Source organism: Microcebus murinus, chromosome 14, assembly GCF_040939455.1.
Source record: "Microcebus murinus isolate Inina chromosome 14, M.murinus_Inina_mat1.0, whole genome shotgun sequence".
In the NCBI taxonomy this organism is placed as follows: domain Eukaryota; kingdom Metazoa; phylum Chordata; class Mammalia; order Primates; family Cheirogaleidae; genus Microcebus; species Microcebus murinus.
Window position 1 is genome coordinate 27,670,090 of NC_134117.1, and position 23,212 is coordinate 27,693,301.

At 35.3% G+C, this 23,212-nt stretch overlaps 1 protein-coding gene across 3 annotated transcripts in view; it reads right to left on the minus strand.

Moving 5' to 3' along the window:
• The window catches only part of R3HCC1L (R3H domain and coiled-coil containing 1 like), a 78,996-nt gene that overhangs the window by 10,832 nt on the left and 44,952 nt on the right, over positions 1-23,212 (minus strand). For all 3 annotated transcript variants that reach the window (XM_012767954.3, XM_012767946.3, XM_012767999.2), the window contains 4 exons: positions 19,935-21,760; positions 6,336-6,511; positions 1,156-1,226; positions 140-235 (listed from right to left, as the gene is read on the minus strand). In XM_012767954.3, coding sequence (XP_012623408.1) covers positions 140-235; positions 1,156-1,226; positions 6,336-6,511; positions 19,935-21,746 — 2,155 coding nt within the window. In that variant the 5' untranslated portion in view covers positions 21,747-21,760. The remainder of the gene's footprint in view (positions 1-139; positions 236-1,155; positions 1,227-6,335; positions 6,512-19,934; positions 21,761-23,212) is intronic.

The following is a 23,212-nucleotide window of genomic DNA, read 5'->3' on the forward strand; positions in this document are numbered from 1 at the left end:
TTTTTCCTTAAAAAAACACTTCTTTTAACACTAAAAATAAAAATGATATGTCTTTAGAAGTCTGGATATTGTAAAACTGCTGGAAAGAACAATAACACCACCATCAATAAGAAAAATATTCCAAAGTTTATGAGCTTACCAGCATAAGCTCTAGCTTTGGCCTTGGCTGCTCTTGTGGCCTGTGACAAGGGCCGGATCTTCACCATGGTATGTTTAATACCCAGCGCATCACGAGCTGCAAAGAGGAATAAATATTACAAAGTAGAAGACATGAAGTAGAGTGATGCGAAAGAAAAATTTAGGGCTTATTCTTAAAAAATATTTCTTAGATGTTATGCTTTTTTTCCTAAATCAAGCAAAAGAGATGGTAACATCTAGAAAATCTGTGAGAAATAACTTGGCAGTGATTATTTTAGATCAAGGATCAGCAAACTATGGTTACATAGATCAAATACAACCAGCCACATGGTTTTGTAAATAAAATTTTACTGAAACAGAGCCATGACCACTTGTTTGTATATTATCTGTGGCTGATTTCTTGTTACAATAGCAGAGTTAAGTAATGACAGAGACCTTATGCCCCAAAGCCTAAAATACCGTATTTACTATTTGCCCCTATACAGAGTAAGTTCACAGACCTATACTTTAGGTGGTTCAGACAGGAACTAACATTCCAACACCTCTAATTTCTTTGAAAGCCTCTGCATCATGAGGCCAATGATATATGTTTGAAAAAAAAAGGCCCAATTATATATTCATCGAGTAGGTATTACAATTTCTTACTGAAGAGGTTAGAAGGGCTACTTCTAATTCATTTGTCTGGGAGAAAAAAAAAAATCACAAATATTATAAGATTTAGTCCCACTGGTCTTAAATCTCTACCTGTAACCTATTTATGCACTATCATGACTGATGGTTATATATAATAATGGTGGAAGGAGTGGACTATCTCTTCAAATACCATTGAGATAAGGTAAAAAGGGACAGGAGAAGCACATGGGTACAAAAGCACCATGCCTCAGAAACTTGTATCTGTCCTATTACCTACACTGGCTGAATAAAATGCCAACTGGCTGAAACAGAAGGGAAATAGGAAAAAATAGCATGAGAAAATGTACAATAAGAAAGGAACACTGAAATCTATTGGGTGAATACCTGTAATTGGACTGGAAAATACTCCTAGTGCATGTGTATCATCCACCCATTTAATATCAAATCCTTTCTTTCTGCAACAAAAGAAAACAATTTTATTTCCTAAGATAAAATTTACTTTTATGAAACACCTTTCAAATAGAATCTCATAAAGTATTTCATGAGATAGAGAAACACTGAACGAGCGCACAGGTGGAATGGGGATAATGACACAAAAAACAGCTTGGAGGACATAAGAAGCCACTGAATTTTAAAAGCAATAATACCACCATAAAGAACTACCCAGGAGTGTTTTACATTCTCAGCCATTTTATAGACATCAACTAATTAATCCTCACAAGTCCCTTGGGGAGATAAAGTATTTAATGCACTATTTACAAGAGATGTTCTTATGGGCAGGGAACAAGAAGAGATGGAAAGAGGAAGCAGAGGAGGGGTAGAAGAATATAAGAGGAGGAGGGAGGCAGACAAGGTCACCTGGATTTAATGCAAATGTAAACTCTGTCCTTGAGGGAGGGAGGGAGAAGGGAGGGGGAGGGGGAGGGGGGAGGGACAAACAGAGACTAAGATATCATTCAAATTTTTAAAAACTCAAGTAATGGGAAAAAAAGGACAACTATTAATAAAATCATCTTTCCTATTGCAGAGGGGAGGTTAAAAAAGGGGAAGCGGAGAATAGAAAAGAATTGTGGCAAAGTCAGAAAAATTTAGGATAAAAGAAATCATGATAAGAGAAATATTAGACCAGATTAGAAAGAATCAAAAGAATCAACATTTAAGTACTAGAAAAACGCTTTTATTTTGGAGCAGAGCTATGTAGTGAGCATAAAGAATATCAGGATGATGACATAACAGTTATACTTTACAGCTACAAGCTTAAAACTTGCTCATGGACTCAATATAGTTCAGTGGAAAGAGCAAAAGTTTAAGGGTCAAATATAAATGGACTCAAGATTCTGCTACATTCCAGGCACGGCGGCTCATGCCTGCGATCCTAGCACTATGGGAGGCCAAGGTGGGAGGATCACTTGAGCTCAGGAGTTCAAGACCAGCCTGAGCAAGAGTGAGACCCCATCTCTACTAAAAATAGAAAAATTAGCAACATGTGGTGGTGCACTTCTGTAGTCCCAGCTACTTGGGAGGATGATCACTGAGCCTAGGAGTTTGAGGTTGCTGTGAGCTAGACTGACATCACAGCACTCTAGCTTCTGCTACCTTGAAACTTTGGGCAGGATTAATCTCTTTTGATCTCAAGTTGTTGTGAAAAAGGAAATGAGATCATTCATAACAAGTCCAAGAACATGGTGTTGAGCGCTTGGTGAGCATTTAATAAATGAATGGTGCTCAGTATTTTTATTATTAAGAGTATTAATGCAGATAAAGATGAGTAAAATATGAAGTTGACTCTGGTATTTGACTCATAGGCATTATTAGGCTTTTGCACCAAGGCCTTTTTTTAAAAATTTTTACAACTCACTATAAAGAAAAAAGACAACTGCTAAAATATCTCCTCTCTTTAATGATCATTCAAGAAAAAAAAAAAAAGATCCTTTTAGGGAAAAAGGAATAAAGTAGGCTTTGAAGGTTAGAGAATTTCCTGAATACAAGGGCAAATGTGACCATGAGATGAAGTAACTACAGGGTTGAAGACTGTGAAAAAGTTCAATAATAAAAGTCTATATACAAAAAGGATAGGAAAAAAACCTAGCTGGGTTTGGGAGAGTCTTTTAGACTTCAGAATTTCATAATCCTTTAAAATTCTCTTTTGAGAATGTTTTTGAATTTGACAGAAAAATGATCTTGCAGGTAAGCTTAAGAAGAAACAAAGCAAAGAGAAGTAAATAATTCATAAGAATTAACTAATATTCAAAAAATTCTAGACATCAACAAAATTATCCTTGATTGTAAGAATTGTTATTATTAATGGCAATCTAAGGTAGTTCTAATTTGGGATTTAATCTCATTGATTGCTCTTAAAAATCTATTATGAACTTTATATTGAACAGGCCTGATACTGGGTCTTAACTACAATTAGACTGAATGACCTACACTATATATTTAAAGTTTATGGTAGAGAAGAGATTAACTGTCCTGTAGGATCCATTCACCTCTTCTTTTTCTGTTACAGAACTGATACTTGCCCTCAATCAAGTTTAACTGATTAACAAGTACATAGCTGCTAGCTAGTTGTGTTTGTTCTAGAACTTTATATAAAAACAGAACACTTGTTTTTATAAATGAAGTTTTATTTTACAGCCACACTTGTTTATTGTCTATGGCTGCTACTATGTAATAAGAGCAGAGTTTTCTAAAATATTTATTATCTGGTCCTTTAAGAAAAAGTTAGGGGCTATACCCTGATATAGAAACTTACAAATTGAAGATGTATACATGAATTGAATTTTAAGCTTAAATTTGTTGCATCACACAACAGATCTGACTCATTTGTAATATCAGGATTGAAATGTAAGTATAATCAATCCTTCATGATACTGAGTTTCTTCCAGACCCTGAAAATCTTTTTATTATTAACTTCATTTCTAGATTATCTCTTTATTGCTGAAGCTAGAAATGCAGAGGTATACCTCTGACTCTTTTACCTTCTCCTATATATGTATCAACTGTATACATACAGTTAGTGCAACTGTTCTGAACCCCACTTGAATCAGTTCAACTTGATATTTTGACTATATAATTTAATTAAATAAAATTAAACCAATGAACTATGAGTATAAAAAAGAGTAATTTCTATAAAGACTTAGTCAAGGCCAAGTGCAGTGGTTCATGCCTGTAACACTAGCACTTTGGGAGGCTGAGACGGGAGGATCATTTGAGGCCAGGAGTTCAAGATCAGCCTAGGCAACTTAGCAAGATCCCCATTCTCTACAAAAAGTAAGAAAAATTAGCCAGGCGTAGTGACGCATGCCTGTAGTCCCAACTACTCAGGAGGCTGAGGCAGGAGGATCACCTGAGTCTAGGAGTTTGAGGTTGCAGTGAGCTATGATGATGCTACTGCACTCTAGCCCAAGCAACAGAATGAGACACTGTCTCAAAAACAAACAAATGAACCAACAAACAAACAAAACTCAGGTCAAATGCTTTGGAAGACTAGAGAAAGATAAAGTCACTAAAAAAAAGCGCAAAAAAAATTATCAATTATGTTTGGGCAAAACACCCATAAAAGACAGGAAACATTTTAGCCTATAAGGAATATGTACTGAGTTGACTCTGAAAGTATGTTAAAATTCTTGCTCTACTTTAAAGAAATGACACTAAATCGTAGATGAGGTATCAGAATGGTGACTTACAATAACTCTTCTATCAATACACCAATAACTTAAAAAAAAAAGTGTGGGGGGAGGGAGCTTGACACCACATCAAAAGACTGGCAAGTGAATAGACATTTATATGTGTTAAAATAAAATAGTTGAGACATACAATAATTTTTTAAATCACTCTCCATTTGACTATTTCTAAGTGGCCAGAAAAACCTCAAATCAATCATTTAAGTTAGAGTGCTCCTGGACTGTTATATACCCTCTCAGGAAAAACTCTTTCAGTGTAGACCTCAATTCCCATAAATAAAATTCCAAGGAAAACCATAACTCATAGTAAAAAATAACTAAATCCCCCAAAAGTAAGGCACTGTAAGCAAGAATTTACAAAAACAAACAAAAATACCAGAAACAGAATTAAAAGGAGTTTGGGTAAAGGAATTACCAGAGACTATTAACATTCAATATACTTAAAGAAATATTTTTTAAAATCTTGAAAATATCTTAGAAAACAAACTGTAAAAATGACCATGCAAATTTGAAAAAGAAACAAAGAGAACTTTAAAAAATAAAAAACATAATAAAATGAAATTTTAAAACTCAATTTTAACAGCACTTAACCACAGCTGAAGAAAAACATGAGTAATCTAGAAACCATAGCTAAAGAAATTATTCAGAATGTAACAGATACAAACAGATGGAAGGCAATTTTAAAGAAATAATGTTTGAGAGTTCTCTAAAATCCAGATTTAATAAACCCAAATAATCTCAATCAGAATTCTGAAAAAAGAAATCCATAAAGCCTACATCACATAAAGCCACATCACAGTGAAAATATCAAAGACAAAAAGGAATCCTTAAGAATATCCAAAGAGAAAAGAATATATTCAAAAGCAACAGCCGGCTAGGTGAGGCGGCTCACGCCTATAATCCTAGCATTCTGGGAGGCCGAGGTGGAAGGATCGTTTGAGCTTAGGAGTTCAAGCCCAGCCTGAGTAAGAGCAAGACACCATCTCTACAAAAAATAGAAAAAATTAGCTGGAAGTAGTGGACATGCCTGTAGTCCCAGCTACTCTGGAGGCCAAGGGAGGAAGCCTCCTTGAGCCCAGGAGTTTGAGGTTGCTGTAGCTAGGCTGATGCCACAGCACTCTAGCCTAGGCAATAGAGCGAGACTCTGTCTCAAAAGAAAAAAAAGCAACAGCTGTTAAACTGTCAGCTGACTTCTCATCCACAGAGAAAGCCAGAAGACAGTATAATAATATCACATTTGTAAGAGAAAAATAACTGCCAACCTAGAACTTTATACCCAGCAAAAATGTCTTTCAAGAATGAAGCTAAAATAGTCACTTAAAAAAAAACCCAAAACCTAAGTTTGTTACTAGCAGACTGTCACTAAGTTAAATGCTAAAGAATATGCTGCCTGCAGGATAAAATTAATTTCAGATGGAAGGTATAAGATGCAAAAAGGTAAAAAGTGGGTAAATCTGAACACTGAATATATGAAACAATAAATATGAGGGAAAAAATACCTAATCAATCTAAAATGTGGCAAGAGAGAAAAGGATGGGACAAGTAAACACACACATAAAAAGATTACAGGAAATCTAACAATACACCCAAATATAGCAATAATTATAATACAACAAATATAAATGGACTAAATGTACCAGTAATTCATTAGTGATGACAATCTTAAATACTAAAATGGGTCTAGAACAGCTATCTGGCATTTTTAAGGAACTTAAGAGGCTAATTTTGATACAGAAGATTTCTAATGGACCTGGAAAGGACAATAAACCAAACTGATGCTAAACAACAGGAAATATGAAAAACAGATGGTTTTTCAAAAGACATTTTTTAAAACTTCATCCTACCTTCCCTAACACCCACAACCATTTGCATACTTACTGGTAACTGCAAAAAACTCGCAGAAGGTCTTCAGTACGAAATTCTTGGGGGAAGTCATAAATTTCAATGACATGCGGGAATTCACAATCACTGAGGTCAATATCAGGGACGTCATGGCTGTAATAATCAAATCTAGGCTCCTGGATGTTTTCTCTGTTCTTTATATTCCCTGATAACTAGGGAGGAAGAAGCACATAAGTGATTGTTACATCAAACCTGAGCATTATAAATATTATCCCATATATAAATAATTCTCCTCCCTATCTCCATGTTCCTATTCCTTAACCTTTGACATTGTCTCTATTAAATTCTGTTCATGGATATCACCTAGTTTGTATTATACATGTGGAATACTTGAAAAGGTATTGAGATTTCAGCAGACAGTCAATGTATAAAACTTAACTTGCATCTATCAACCAGCGTGTGAGAAAAAAATAGGGTGATTAACATAAAATTAAATAGTGGTGAGTGACAAATGGCACATCATGGAAACTGAATCTCAGACAACAGCTGAAGAGATGAATTAATAATATTTGTTTTAATTGAGCTTATTGATCAGGCTCATATCATAGTTTCCTTTCCAGAAGTAAACAAAAACAAAGCAAATTTAAACAAAAATCAAAAAACTTTCTTAACTTCATTTTTTGTTGACTGTATTAAAGGGTGAGGGGCAGCTTAGAAAGGTATTTTTTAAGACAAATGTAAAGTGGCACAAGTAATATACTTAAGGTCCCTAGTATGACAGCTATCTTACAGTATTCCCATATGGTAGGCCAGTAAAGGAATAAAGGAAGTAATGAAAAATACTTAAAATTCTACCATCCTATAAAAAAACTGAAGCCTATTAACTAGTTCACACTAGAAACAGGAGAAAGGAAAGGAGAAAATGAAAATTAGCAGCAAAACCATGACAGTCATTTTATCATTCCCTATTACAAAACCTAGATTGCTACTACTAACCACCTAAAGCTACCGGATCCTTAGAGTATCTTTTCTCCCTCTCTCCCTCTCTCTCTGTTAATCAAAAGTCTAACTAGGTCCCTCTTTTATAATATGCCTCTTTTCCCATGAAATGAGGAAAATGAGAATTTGCAATGCCAAGGATATATTTAAGGAAGTAAAAAATGGATATAGGAGTTTTATTGAGGAGGGAAGGTGCCTTATGTAACATCAGTAAAAAATTTTATTTATTCCAGTGCTTCTAGTTCCTTTTCTTCACTAAGCATCAGCTTTACATCTAAAAAACAGAAATAATAATAGTATCTATACCTCATAGACAGGTATGTGAATTAAATGAGATGATGTAGTAAGTGCTTAGCATTTACTTATGTTTGGCACATAAGTATTCAATGAATTCAACCTACTTTAAACAAATTTTCACTGAGTGCTAAATCTACTATATGCAAAAATCCTTATTAGTTATACTCTGATAAGGATGTAGAAAGCAGAAGAGAATGTTCCTCCCACCATAACAAGAGAAAAGACCAGCTGATCTATAAAATCTTAACTTTTCTTGAGTTCACCAGGGAGCCAAGTTTTAATACAACCACAGGAACTAAAATCCATAGGACAAATCTCTCCCAAAGACAAATGGAATATATAAACGGTTTCACCTTTGGCAGACCATGTGAAGAAGTGACCATAACACAAAATGGCATGAAATTATCAGCTAAACTTTCAGCAAATTCTTAAAAGTTTAGAGTAGGCTAATGTTAACAATTTAGAATAAATCAGAGCCCCAGAGACAAGGAGTATGCAATAACTTGCAAGTCAATCCTTATGCAGGTGCCACACTGTTTTGATCACTGTAACTTTATAGTAAGCTTTGAAACCGTGAAATTCGAGCCCCTGAACTTTGTTCTTTTTCAAAATAACTTTGGCTTTTTAGGGCACCCTGCATTTCCACTAGAATTTGAGGATCAGCTTATCTATTTCTGCAAAATAAAAGAGCAGCAGGGATTGCATTAAATATGTAAATCACTTTGGGGAGTATTTTAACAATATTAAGTTCTCCCTAGATGAATGTAGGATGTCTTTCCATTTATCTAGGTCTCCTTTAATTTCTTCCAATAATGTTTTAGTTTTCAGAGTATGTTTTACATTTCTTTTGTTAAATTAATTCCTAAATATTTTATTCTTTTTGATGCTATTGTAAATGGAATTATTTCCTTCATTTTGTGATTGCTGGCAATGACTTTTTTAGTTACTCTGTAAAAACCAAACAACTATATGTTTGTAAATTTATAAATCAGGCTAAATAATGCACTGTGAGGGATACAATGCAAACTACAAAATATTTTAGAAATATAAATCAGAACTGATTATAAAAAGGAAGGAAAAGACAGGAATGGTCTAGCAAGCAAATTTGATTATGCTTTCTTGCTCTATCTAACCTGGTCAGCTAAATTGAACTTGTATACTTATATCTCATTTCTGAGGTAATTATTAACCATTTTGGCTTATACTGATTACAAACAAAGTGTTGATAATAGCAAAAAACACAATTCTTATTCTACATTTCATGGAACAAATAAAGCCACAAGTTACATACTTCTGCCCAGATTTTCCTGTAACTCACACACTCCACTATTATCTATCAGGGATTCCTAACTTTTCCTAAGAGGAGGAAGAACTTCTTTTAATTTCCCCAAAGTACTGATATTGCTGGGAGCAGCTTACATTTCTACAGGTTTCTGTGGAAGTAGGTGGCCATATTGTTAATGGCAGTTTCTCTCCTGATAATCTCAGCAAAACATGCAAGAAAACTTGACAAAGAGAAGGAGAGAGTAATATGTGGCATAAAAAGGGGAACTGTCAAAGAGGATAATAATGGTATAAAGATTAAAGTGAGAACCAGAGCAATACTGTGAAGGGAAATGGGGTAGTAGGACCACTGACAACAGAGGGATTAGACATGGTAGTATGGAGAGCTGTCAAGAAAAGCTCTAAAATATGATGTACTGATTACATAGATACCTTTGTAGCAGACCTGGATTGTTCAGTATAGTAGCTCTGCCTGTCACATGTGGCTATGGAATACTTGAAATGTGGCTAGCCCAAATTGAGACACGCTGTAAGTATAAAATATACACCAGATTTCAAAAACTTAATATAAAAAAAGAATGTAAATAAAATATATCATTAATTTCTTATGTTGATTACATGTTGATATGATATTGTCAACACCTGTTTCTTTTTACTTTTTTAATATTATTAGAAAATTCAAAATTATACATGTGGCTTACATTTGTGACTTGCATTATATTATATTGTAGAGTCTACTGGGGCAATAAATACTTCCTATACAGCCAATGTGAAACTTTCATATTGTAAGACTCACATATATTTTTTTCTTTTTTATGGCTAAGAATTATCTGAAAGAGCAAAAATAAAGGGGAGACGTTTAGAATTTGATTTGATCTGATCTATCCATTACAGACCAAGGGAAAGTGTTTGCAAATGACTCAGAGCAAATAAATTTGAGTTATGAAGCACAAACATTTTAGGCTTTTTACCAGTGGTCCATCTTGCTATTTACAAGGCATAAATGAAATCTAAGCATTCCTTCAGATGCATAACTAGCTTCCACAAAACCATTCAACTTCCCGAAATTAACTTCCCAAAATAAAGGGTTTTAAAACTTTTATAACCTAGTAGTTTGGTCTTGAAAACAAGTCTACAAAATATTTCCTGATTTACTATAATATGATTGCCCTGATGCCTATTTGCAGAGGGAAAAAAAAGGATGTAGGAGACAGCACGAAGTCAACAAGGCATGGATCATTTAGCTTTTCATTTTCTGTTGTTTTGTTTGTTTAATCCTTAGTGCTTCTGTATCAAAAGGAAAATCAAAATGTTTTGAAGTCACATGCCACTTATTCCCTACAGACAAAAAAATAAAAATATGCTACATTAGGCTTGCCCTGCCTGCTGCTGCTGGCACCCACACAAACCATCAGGGGGAGCCTGACCTGCCTTCCTGCCACCACCACCAGTGCCCGTGCACATTGTCCAGGGACCTGGGGATTGGCCCACATGGACCTGTTACCATCGATGCCCAAGTACACTGCCTGGAGGTCCAAGGATCAGGATACTCAGACCACCACCGGTGCCTGAGGATTGGCCCACCTGGCATCCTGTCTCCACCAAAGCTTCCCTAGAGCCTCTACTAACAACTACAGCCTAAGCCACTGAGGAACTCACAGACATCACTAACGCTGATTATAGTCAAAGAAACATACAGAGACTATATTACTGTACCCACCCATAATCAAAACCAAAGGGCCCTACCAAACCAACACTATAGAAACATCTTTAGAAAAATCTTTCCCTACTACAAAAGCCAATCTGTAAAATCAGAAAAAGTGACTGTTATACCAAATGTGCGGATATCAATATAAGAACACAAGAAATATGAAAAAGCAAGGAAACATGACACTTACAAAGCAACACGGTAATTCTCCACCAACAGATTCCAATGAAAAAGAAAAGTGTGAAATGCCTGGAAAAGAATGCATAATAATGATATTAAAGAAGCTCAGTAAGATACAAAAGAACAGCCAGGCGTGGTGACTCACACCTGTAATCCTAGCACTCTGGGAGGCCGAGGCAGGCCGCAGGCAGATCGCTCAAGGTCAGGAGTTCGAAACCAGCCTGAGCAAGAGCGAGACGCTGTCTCTACTAAAATAGAAATAAATTAATTAGCCTACTAAAAATATATAGAAAAAATTAGCCAGGCATGGTGGTGCATGCCTGTAGTCCCAGATACTCGGAAGGCTGAAGCAGTAGGATCATTTGGGCCCAGGGGTTTGAGGTCGCTGTGAGCTAAGCTGACACCACAGCACTCACTTTAGCCTGGGCAACAAAGTGAGACTCTGTCTCAAAAAAAAAAAAAAAATATATATATATATATATATATAAATACAGATAAGCAATATAAAGAAATCAGGAAACAATTCATGATCTCAATGAGAAAGCCAACAAAGAGACAGAGATAATTGAAAGGAAAAAAAAAAAAACAAGCCAGTCTTGGAACTAAAGAATCCAATGAATGAAACAAAAAAGATAAATGAGAGTTTCAACAACAGACTAGCTCAAGCAGAGGAAAGAATTTCTGAAATTCTAAATAACCTCATCAGACTGAAAAGAAAAAAGAAGAAGAAGAAATGGGATACCATAAAGCAAAGAAATATCAAATTTCAGGAGTTCCAGAAAGAGAAGAGATGGCTAAAAGCATAGAAAACCCGTTTAATGAAATAATTGCTGAAACTTCCCAAGTCTTGCAAGAGATAAAGACATCCAGATATAGGAAACTCAAAGATCCCCAAACAGATTAAATCCAAGAAGAGATGTCTTCTTCAAGGCATATTACAGTCAAACTGTCAAAAAATAAAAGACTAGGGGAGAATTCTAAAAGGAGCAAGAGAAAAGCTTCAAGTCAAATTTAGGGGAATTTCCATCAGATTAACAGCAGATTTCTCAGCAGAAACCTTAGAGACCAGGAGAGAATGTGATAATATATTCAAAGTGCATGGCGCACCACGGGGGTGGGAGGCAGTGCTGTCAGTTAAGAATACTATACACAACAAGGCTATCCTTCAAAAATGAAGGGGAAATAAAGTCATTCCCAAACATGCAAAAACTGAGGGAATTCATCACTACTGGACCAGCCTTACAAGATGTGCTCAAAGGTGTCCAACATCTGGAAGAGAAAGGATGGTATCTACCATCATGAAAACACATAGATGTCTAAAGCTCTCCAATAGAACAGGCACAAAAATTAGAAAAAGTATCAAATGTTACTGCTATAGAAACTGCAATGATAAACAAGAAGAGAGTGAAAAAAGGAACAAAAGATATACAAAACAATCAGAAAACAACCGAGGAATAGGAATAAGTCCTTACTATCAATAATAACCTTAAAGGTAAATAGATTAAATTCTCCACTTAAAAAAAAGCATTATAAAATGGATTTTTAAAAATGACCTAACTATATGCTGCCTACAAGAAACTCACTTCACCTATAAAGATACATATAGAATGAAAATGAAGGGATGCAAAAAGATATTCCATACAAATGGAAACCAAAAACCATCAGGAGTAGCTATACTTGTATCAGATAAAATAAACTTGAAGTCAAAAACTGTAAAAAGAGACAAAGAAAATCATTATGTAATGATAAAGAGATCAATTCAGCAAAAGAATATAATGATTCTATTATAAATATATATGCCCCCAACTCTGGAGCACCCAGATAAATAAAGCAACTATTACTAGATCTAAAGGGAGGGATAGACTCCCATACAATAATAGGTGGGAACTTCAACACCCCACTCACAGCATTGGACAGATCATCTAGATAGACAATCAGCAAAGAAACACTGGAATCACACTTTAGACCAAATGGACCTAACAGATCTTTACATAACATTTTACCCAACTGCAAAATACACATTCTTCTCATCAGCACATGGAACATACTCCAGGATGGACCAAATATTAGGCCACAAAGCAAGTCTCAAAAAATTTTTAAAGATGTAAATCTTATCAAGTATCTTTTCAGACCACAATGGCATAAAACTAGAAATCAATAACAAGAGGAATTTTAGAAACTGTAAAAGTACATAGAAATTAAACAATATGCTGCTGAATGACCACTGGGTCAATGAAGAAATTAAGAAGAAAATTTAAATATTTCTTGAAACAATGAAATTGGAAATACAACATACCAAATTCTATGGGATACAGAAAAAGCAGTGCTAAGAAGAAAGTCTATAGCAATAAACATCTAAATTTTAATAGAATGATTTCAAATAAACAACCTAACATGTACCTCAAGGAACTAGAAAAACAAAAGCAAATCAAACCCAAAGTTAGTAGAAGGAAAGATATAATAAAGATGAGAGAAGAATTAAACAAAATAGACACTAAAAAATTACAAAGGATCAACAAAAGCAACAGTTGGTTTTTTGAAAAAATAAACAAAATTGATAAACCACTAGCTAGACTTACCAAAGAGAGAGAGAGAGAGAGAGAGAGAGAGAGAGAGAGAGAGAGAGAGAGAAGACCCAAATCAATAAAATCAGAAATGAAAAAGGAGAAATTACAACTGACACCACAGAAATACTAAGGATTGTTACAGACTATTATGAACTATACATTAACAAATTAAAAAATCTATAGGAAACGGATAAATTCTTGAACACATACAACCTACCAAGATTAAATCAGGAAGAAACAGAAAACCTGAATACTCCAATAACAGGTAACAAGACTGACTCAGTAATAAAACATCTCCCCAGAAAGAAAAGCCCAAGAGTGGATGGTCTTGCTGCTGAATTGTATCAAACTTATAAAGAACTAACACCAATTCTTCTTAAACTATTCCAAAAAATTGAAGAGAAGGAAATTCTTCCTAATTCAATCTATGAGGGCAGAATTGCCCTGATACCAAAACCACACAAGGATACAGTAAGAAAAAAAGAAAACTACAGGCCAACATCTCTGATGAACATAGATGCAAAAATCCTCAACAAAATACTAGCAAACCGTACCCAACAGCACATAAAAGATAATACACAATGATCAAATGGGTTTCCTCCCAGGGATGCAAGGATGGTTCAGTATATATGCAAATCAGTAAGTGTTACATCACAACAACAGAGGACAAAAACCATACAAATATCTCAACAGATGCATAAAAAGCATCTGATAAAGTTCAACATCCTTTCATGATAAAAACTCTCAACAAATCAGGCATAGAAGGAACAAACCTAAACATAATAAAGGCCATATATGACAAACCCACAGCTAACATCATACTGAATGGGGAAAAGCTAAAAGCCTTTTCTCTAAGAACTGGAACAAGATAAGGATGCCCATTTTCACCATTCTTATTCAACATAATACTGAATTCCTAGACAAAATAATCAAGCAAGAGTAAGAAATAAAAGGCATCGAAATTGGAAAAGAGGAAGTCAAACTACTCCTGTTTGCAGATGACATGATCTTATATATAGAAAATCTAAAGACTTCACCAAAAAATTCTCAGAACTGACAAACAAATTCAGTAAAGTAGCAAGATATAAAATCAACATACAAACAAAAATCAATAGGTTAGGAAAATCTTAACTAATTTATTTTACCTACAATTTCTATTTCATGTATATAAGAGAACGCGATTAAACACTTATGTCTAATTAAGTCTAAAGGAGTTCTTTCAATATGTATAAAATTAAAATTCTAAGGGAAAAGCACTGTGCCAAAGTTCTTTCTTAGTAATATATAAAATAATGGTATATTGAATAATCAATGACATTTTCAATTCACTGAAATAGAATACTCCTTTATTTTTTTCTAGTTATTTCTAAGAATGTGTCTCATTAGCTCCACAAAACTACAAACTCTTAAACATTGTTATCCTTCTCTTTTACCCCTCACATCACCAAGATCAGAGTTGGGCAAAGAATGTTTGTTTGTTATCTGTGGACTGGCTGACATCTGTCAGGTGGTGGCAAAGGCTTAGGTTATAGAAAGAATCTAGGGCTAGAAACCAGGAGGCACGGATTCTAGTGCCAACTCTGGCACTAATTAACCATAACTAGGTAAGTATGACTTTTCTGGGCCATACCAATGTTTAAGGAGTTTATAGCCTTGTGGCACTAATGAGACTTATTCTCAGAAATGACTTTCAATGCTAACATTTCACTTTTTTAAATAGACTTATGCAGTTTCATCTATAAGGGAGGATAAAGTTCTACTTCCTAGTCCTTATAGTTCAAGGGCTACAATATTATATAACTGTGGCTCAGATCTTGGAAGGTAGGAGTAATAACATGTTCATAAGTGCTTTTAATCAAACACAAATAAATACAAAAACCCACTTTAAACTACAGTTACGTGTATAACTAATTTATACATGACAGACACCAGGGGGTTACAGGGACAACGACAAGATTTGACCACAAGTTGGTGGTATAAAATCGCTACAATTGCTCTAAAAGCTACCATATCTATTTACAAAATTAACTCACATAGTCAATTCTCAATTATGCAGGTTACGTTATTCCAGTTCTTTAATTCTGTTTTTCTCTTCTGTTACCTTGTAGTTACATAACTGCTTATTAACTCATTTTCTATTGAGGAAAGTCAATTAAAAATTTTATGATTTACTATAAACCTTGATAAATTTTCAAATGCCACAATCATACCTCACAACATCTCATGGAGTTCACTGAAACAAAACCAGTGCTAAGGACAGAGCAAGGCACGCTAAAAATCTCTGAAGCTTCAGACAAGAATCCTTAAATAAAAGCTTCTCTTGTACTGACAAAATAGGCTCTGAACTGTCTACCTTTCCTTAGTTTTGAAAGGGGATCAGAAATTAAAATGCTGCTGGCTTGTATGCTGATTCAGAGGAAAAAACATTATGCAACAAATCTAACAGAGCTCAGAAGAGAGATTTTTAATTTTAGGAGTCACCTAGTTTAAATTAAAAACCCTATGAGCAATGAAATCTACTTAATGTTCCCTCTTTCTGTGTGAACCAGAGATCTAGTCATCATTCACTAATGGAATGAACAATAAACAGAGTACATAATTCACTCAGATTCTTCACTGAACGTCCCAAGTAACTGCATTAGAATATATAGCATCTAGAAGGTAAGTCTATAAATCCCCACTTAGGCAGTCAATAACATGTCAATTCAGACATTTTTATAAAAATATTAACTATAAATCTGTTAAAGTGAGCTGGAACTAATAAAAGATACTGTGAAAATAGAAATTAGAAACAGACGGGTGAGGGGATGCATGGGAACTCTACTCTTCATTCAATTTTTCTATAAACCTAAAACTCCTCAAAATAAATCAATAAATTTTTCAAAAACAGAATAGAAAGTAGAAATTAGGAACACAGAACAATATAGAAGTGGGAACTATAATCTCCTAATTCTATGACTTTACCAACATGAAACTGTATCAATCAGTCTAGCACTGGAGGAGCTAATCCCCCTTTGAAGCCATCATCTATGTCACTCATCAGACAATCAAATAGTTCTAATACATCTATTATAAGGTTGTTTTATATTAATTATCCTTTAGATCATTATGTAACTATCTAGTCACATGGTTATATATTGTCTCTCCAAATAAAACATTAGCAACTTTAAAGCAGAGATAAAGTTGGCTCACAGCACAGTGCCTGTAGCACAGTGCCTCTAACGTAGCAGTGATAACAACAACATATTATATTATCTAGCTACCTGTGATTTATAGTTTATTAAATTCTAAGTGCTCAATATATACTATTTAACTGAAGGGTGATGGGGTATCAACTATTTATGAGTCCTCTAGGGGGTGCAATATGAAGGTCTTTCCTCTCTGTACTTCACATAATTTGCTTTTAGTGATTGAATTATAAATTTTGCCTTTCAACTTTGCGTTTTCCACTTAAAAATGGACAGCATTTTTACAAAAGACTGTAGGGAAATAGAGAGTATAAATATGTGAGTTAGCACACACAGAGAAGGAAGATAGGTGGGAATGGTTTTTAAGGGTTATGTACCATTAGAGTGGCCTTCTATACCAAATGGAAAGTTTCAAATTATTACTTTAGGAGACTCTTCTTACCTAAATATTTACCTCTACCTAAAACTCAACTCAAGGCCAGAAATGGCCAATGAAGGTGTCAGATGTCAGTATCAATGTTATGTTGTTGGTATTCCACTAAGCCTCCTACCAACAGATTTGCTAATCAGTACAGGCAGCAAGGGCTATGAAAGTTTCTTCTGGAGAACAATAATTCCTACGTTCTTGTACCAAGATCTGAGAGAGCTAAAAGAAAATACACCAACATCCTCTCCTTTATCAATTACCAACTTAGATTGGTAATTTTATCAAATTCCATACCATGGCTTTAAGAGATTAAGTGTGACTTTTGGAGATGCATCAAGAGTTGCAGTTCTAGGAGCTCAATAACACCTAACTATGTGCTACCCACCTCAGGCAATTTTAGAGGTTCACACGTCACAGAAAATTGCTTTGCATGCCAATAGCTGCCACACCCTACTCTACAGCATACCTCCTTGCCTATTAGAAGTATTAGACATACCTCCATATATCTAGCCATTATCAACAAAGAAACAGGCCAGCTGGGAAAATAGCCAAAAACCTTAGTTGGAAAGTTGTCAAAGTAGGCAGGTTTAGCATTTAATAAAGTATGTTTGGAGCAATATAAATAATAAACTCAGAATAAAAGTCACCAAAGAGCTATTAATGTTATTGGATTTGTGACATCTTTTAATAAAATTATATTTTCTAAAACCGAAAGCAGAGGCGATCACAGTTTTAGACTTGGATCTGCTATCTGTATTCTCAATCCATCTCCCTCCTTCCTGCTCTCATCTATCCTCATCCTTCAACATAGACTCCACTCTCTCACAAGTGCCTCCAAAGATAATCCAAACAAAACATCCAGGCACTGGCTGTCTTCAGCTTAAAACACTATATACACTATTTTCTTGCTCTACTCAGCTTTTGGTCATCCCAACGTCCTCTTTAACTGTTACTGTGTTCCTCAAAATACTGAGTTGTTGCCTAAATTACTTTACACTTATTCTGAGAAACTGAGTTGTACACTTGAACCCCTTTCTCCTCCAATATACAAGCCATATCCATAAACTAACACACAGAATCCAAGTTCCAGCAGCAATGATGTTTTGAAAGCCCCTGGAGGCCACCCTAGAAGGACCCAATTCAGCCCTCTCAACTCCATCCATTCCATAAATATTTACTGAGTACTACCACATGTAAAAGGCTGTGTGTCATACCCTTTTGCAGGAAGCTGTTCTTTCTGTCCTACACATACATACATGTGGTCTCTACTCCTCAGGTAGTCCTTTTACCAACTCCGGTGAACACTGCTTCCTTTCTCAGACTAAGTTGTTCTCCCAATGCTTTGATTCTTATCAACATCTCTATGTTCACCTCACTTCCCCCATTATTATTATTTCTTAACCTGATTTGGGTCTTGGACCTCTGCTGAATAGTACTTTTCTAATTATGGGCTGACAACCAGTTGTAGTTCCCCACTCACATTCTGATATACACTTAAGTTTGTGTATTACCTTTGAGCAGTGGTTCTCAAATTTCATGTGCATCAGAATCATCTGAAACAGTTTTAAACATACAGTTTGCTGAGCTAATGAGTGCAGTTCTAACAAGTTCCCAGGTGATGCTCATGCTGCTAGTCCAGGCACCACACTTTGGGAATCACTGTCTTTGAAAATCTGATGAAAGCTATGAAAAAATGCCTATACTTACATAACTTTGCATGTAACTTCAAGGGGTTCATGGATGCTCATTCATAGATACTCTCTGCTCCATATTTTGTTCTAAAGAATGTTTAAGATATAGTGTTTCCTGATCTGACAGTAGGAAGGGCTCACTATAGTACAGGTAAACTCAGTGCCTACAAATACTTTCTATGAATGTGGGACTGCTGGTATTGAAAAGTCAGTTCTACCCAATGGGCTGCCTTTTTCAGCCTCATGGAGCTTTTTCACATGCATGTGATAATTTTTCTATACTGCTAGTTTAATTACCAGAAATAAAAGACTCATCACTTAGTATTTAAAAGGCTCTTTGGAATAGCTCAAACAAAACACTTTCAATGAAGATGGTCTAGTAGAAAGAATAAAAAGACTGAACTAAGTAATTTCTAAGATGCTTCAAATCCAGGATTTTCTATCTATGAACTCCAACCAGCCAGCATGTCATTATTCACTTATATTTTCTTCATATGCTAAAGAGTCATTTATTCTGCAATTTAATTCAGTATATACTGAATTAAAAGTATATACTGTTTATATACTTTTATAAAATAAAAGTATAAAGTAAAACTTTATACTTACATATAGTACTTATATAAAGTTTAAACTTAAAAAACAATGATAGTTTTATTTTACCCTTCCCTTCTCTATTTCCTTCCTCTACAGTGTCCAACATTCCAATATCTACTAGAGAAATACAATAGGAATAGTAATAAATTATTCTCCTTTCCCAAATAGGATTCTGTAAAACACATCTTGTCAACACAGAAAAACCCTTTTGAAGAAGATTTCCTCTGTATTTCCTTAACAGATAGCCAGAATCCATTAAATTCATTTTTAATCTATTCAATAAGATCTCTCAAGGCCTGGCTATTATAGATATAGTACAATTCTGTATGTTTTTAATGCTCTATCAGATATTCTTTTCTCAATCTACAATACTATTAGTTTATTGTAGGAACTTGTAAATTGAATGTGAGTGAATATGTGAATGTGTACAAATGTCTATCAAAACTACCTCCAGGTAGTGGGGTGGGGCCACATGTGCCTTTCTGGATCCTTTAATGGATTTCTGGATTCTTCACAGTGGCCTTCTGACTAAATCCAAATTTTGCAGAACAAATCCTTTTAATAAAGGGATTTTTTTTCTGTGAAGTCTGGATTTGGTTGAGGGGCACTGGGGATCTGGAGGGCCACATGTGGCCCCTAGAGCCTAGGTTCTCCAAAGCTATAAACTATCTAAGCATCAAGCAATTTCAACTAAACATACCTCTTGTAGAAGACGTGGATCCAGGCAGTCACCATCATCATTAAACAAAGACTCCCAGCTCTCCTCAGCAATAGCACTCTCCTCCACATGAAAAGTTTCAGTCACTTTTGGTTCCATGGATGCTTCCATAGATAATGATTCTCTATCAGGAAAGGATACACCAAATTCTATATTCTCTGAGTCATCTTGTTCTTTTATTTTGAACTCTTCAGCAGTTCTTAGTTCATGTAAGGCCTCTGTTGTATCACTAGTACTATCCAGATCATTGCCCAAGGCACTGTCTGAAAGTTCTTTTGTCCCATTTAACATATTGAGTTCAGAGTCCAAAACAGTGTTACAATTACCACCAACAATCTTCTTTACAGGTAAGGAAGAAGCACAATCTGACAGGCTCTCTGTCAACTTTCCTGTTGACTCTGTACAACTAGATGAAATACTCTCAGCATAAATATCTGAGCAAGCAGTCAAAGTGCTGAAATTTTCAGTGTCATTCCCACTTCTAGCTACATGAAGCAGGGCTGCATCTGCACTCATTCCTATACATTTTGAGAAACTACTTGTATCGTTACAGGTCTCATCAGCTATTCTAACTGCAACTACATAAGGGCTGCCAACAGCTATATGATCACAACATATGGTATCTGTAATGTCCATCATACATGCTTTACTGGTAATGTCACCTACACTCTTAAATCCATTATCTGTATCTGTTTCATGAGAAAGGATAGCTGTATCAGAAGGTTCATACTTTACACATAACTCATCAGCAATGCTGTCATTCTTCTCATACTCTTTAAACATTATTGGATCAACAATGCCATTTGTGCTCTTTAATTTGCTGACTACAGACATTTTATGAGAGATGTGACCCATAGTCTCAGGAATGGAATCTGCATCTTTCTGATCCAAGATGAAACCTGTACTACTGGCTACCTCACCTACATTCTCAGCTTCAAAGTCTATACAGGTTTGATCAATGACACTATCCAGACTTCCAGAAACAGAAAGAGCGGTGATGCCTTCATTGTTGAGTTTCAACATTCCATCTGATGTTTGTATGTCTTGTTGTACAATTCCAGAATCAGAGCTTATTTTTATTGTTGCAATCATATCCTCTGGTTTCAATACAGAATTAAAAACCTTAGGAGACTGGGATAGTATCTCTACAACCTTAGCATCAGTTTCAATTCTGTGTTCCAAATCCCTGGCTTCAAACGTTTCCCCACTTAGTTCGTGCCTACCGAAATCACAGAATTCCACATTTTGAAATGGTTTGCTTAGAACCTGAGCCTCACTAATTTCTGAACAAGACTGTGATAGAAGTATTCTCTCATGCCTTGTCACATTTGTGGTTTCAACCTCTAAACACTCTAGATTCTTTGGTTTAAAATGTCTCTGTAAAGGTGCATTAGGTATAATTCCAGTATTTGGGGCTCTTTGCTGATGTCTTTGGGATAATACTTCTTTGGATTCTGTAGTTTCCCTCTTAGTACAAACCCTATCTTTATTTCTTTTTTGAAGGCATATGTCTTTTCTTAATTTTGCTGAAGATTTCTTTCCTTCCCTATAATTATGTTCCTTTCTATCAGGACTAATACTTAGTCTTTGGGCCTCAGGTTTGTCTCTAAAGATTTCCTTTTGGGAGAGACAACCTTCTTTTTGTTCTTCTTTCACCACAGAATTAGGTGAACCACAGCTTTTGCCTTCATCACCTGCCTTAAGGAGTACTGCGCCCCTTCGAGCTTTAGGTACATAGAGTGCCATGTCAGGCCTTCTGGCTCGAACTCTGAATCTCTCTGCTTCTTGCTGCATGGCAACACTTCAATCTGTAAGAAAAAGAGAATGATTTAATTACCAGATACTAATTACAATGTACTGAACCATGATGTTTTCAGAAACTAGATAGAGACACAATGAGAAGGAAGAGAGAAAAAAGGGCTAACAAATCCCATTCCCTTTATTCCAGATCCCCAAAATTTCACCTGACCCAGAATACTTCCTTAGTAAAGAAGCTCTACTCTGATGACACAGACTATTTTCAGCCCAAGTAATACCATGGCCTGGATCATCAAGTATCTCCAGTGTGCTCTTGTTCCTTTTCTGCTTTAATTAATGTCTTAATTGATATCTGATCCACCATTCTTCGTGGATTTTCTATCTTTCCATTTGTGGAAGAATACGATTTTAACATTTAGCCATGCCAGGATTTTTCAAAAAAAGCCTAATTTTCAAAGACAGAAGTACTAAAGTGTGTTTCATTTGAAGGGATGCCAGGGGCATATCTCTCAGTAAAGTATTTGAAAAAATATATCATGATGAACTTTTGGATATAAAATGGTGAAACGTGGACTACTTAATATAACTGTTAAGTGAACTCACAATAAATTAAACAATGAAAAGTAATAAAAATGGACAGAAGTGAATTTAGGGAGGTTAAAGGAAGATTATGTCCCCATAGCCCTTTGAAATTCAACATTTTAAACAATAATAGAGATGTGGACAATAAACACCGAGTGCTTCTTAAATCTGCAAATGACACAAAGCCTATAGAACTGATAAATATCAAAAATGGGCTGGGTGTGATAGCTCACACCCGGGAGGCCGAGGTGGGAGGACTGCTTGAGATCAGGAATTCAAGACCAGCCTGAGCAACAGCCAGACCCAGTCTCTACTAAAAATAGAAAAAAAAAAATAGCTGGGCATGGTGGTACATGCCTGTAGTACCAGCTACTCCAGAGGATCCCCTGAGCCCAGGGGTTTGAGGTTGCAGTGAGCTATGATGACGCCACTGCACTCTAGCTGGTGCAACAGACACTCTGTCTCAAAAAAAAAAAAAAAAAAAAAAAAAAGATAAAATTATAATTCAATATCATTTCTATAATCCGAAGTGCTGCACTAGAAGCAATATGAAGATATAATACAATAAATACAAGGATCTGTTTTGGAGTTTAAGAAGAAAAGAAACTGAAGACTTGGCTTCTGGACAATGTGCACAAAGAAACATCTAAAGGCTTTTACTTTAGCCACAAGGTCAATAAAACAGTGATGCGGATGTTTAAAAAGGCAACACAGTCTTAGATTACAGAGTCTAGAAAATATGCCACACAATGTACAGTTACAGGAACTAAAGGTATACTTCTTCCCAAAGAGATCTAAATGAAAAACCACAGCTAACTTTATACCTTGAGGAACAGGTTGCTCCACAGAAGAGACAAATTTCTCTTCTGTGTTTCTCTAGAAGTCAGTACCAGAACCAGCTGGTATAAGTTAAAGAAAAA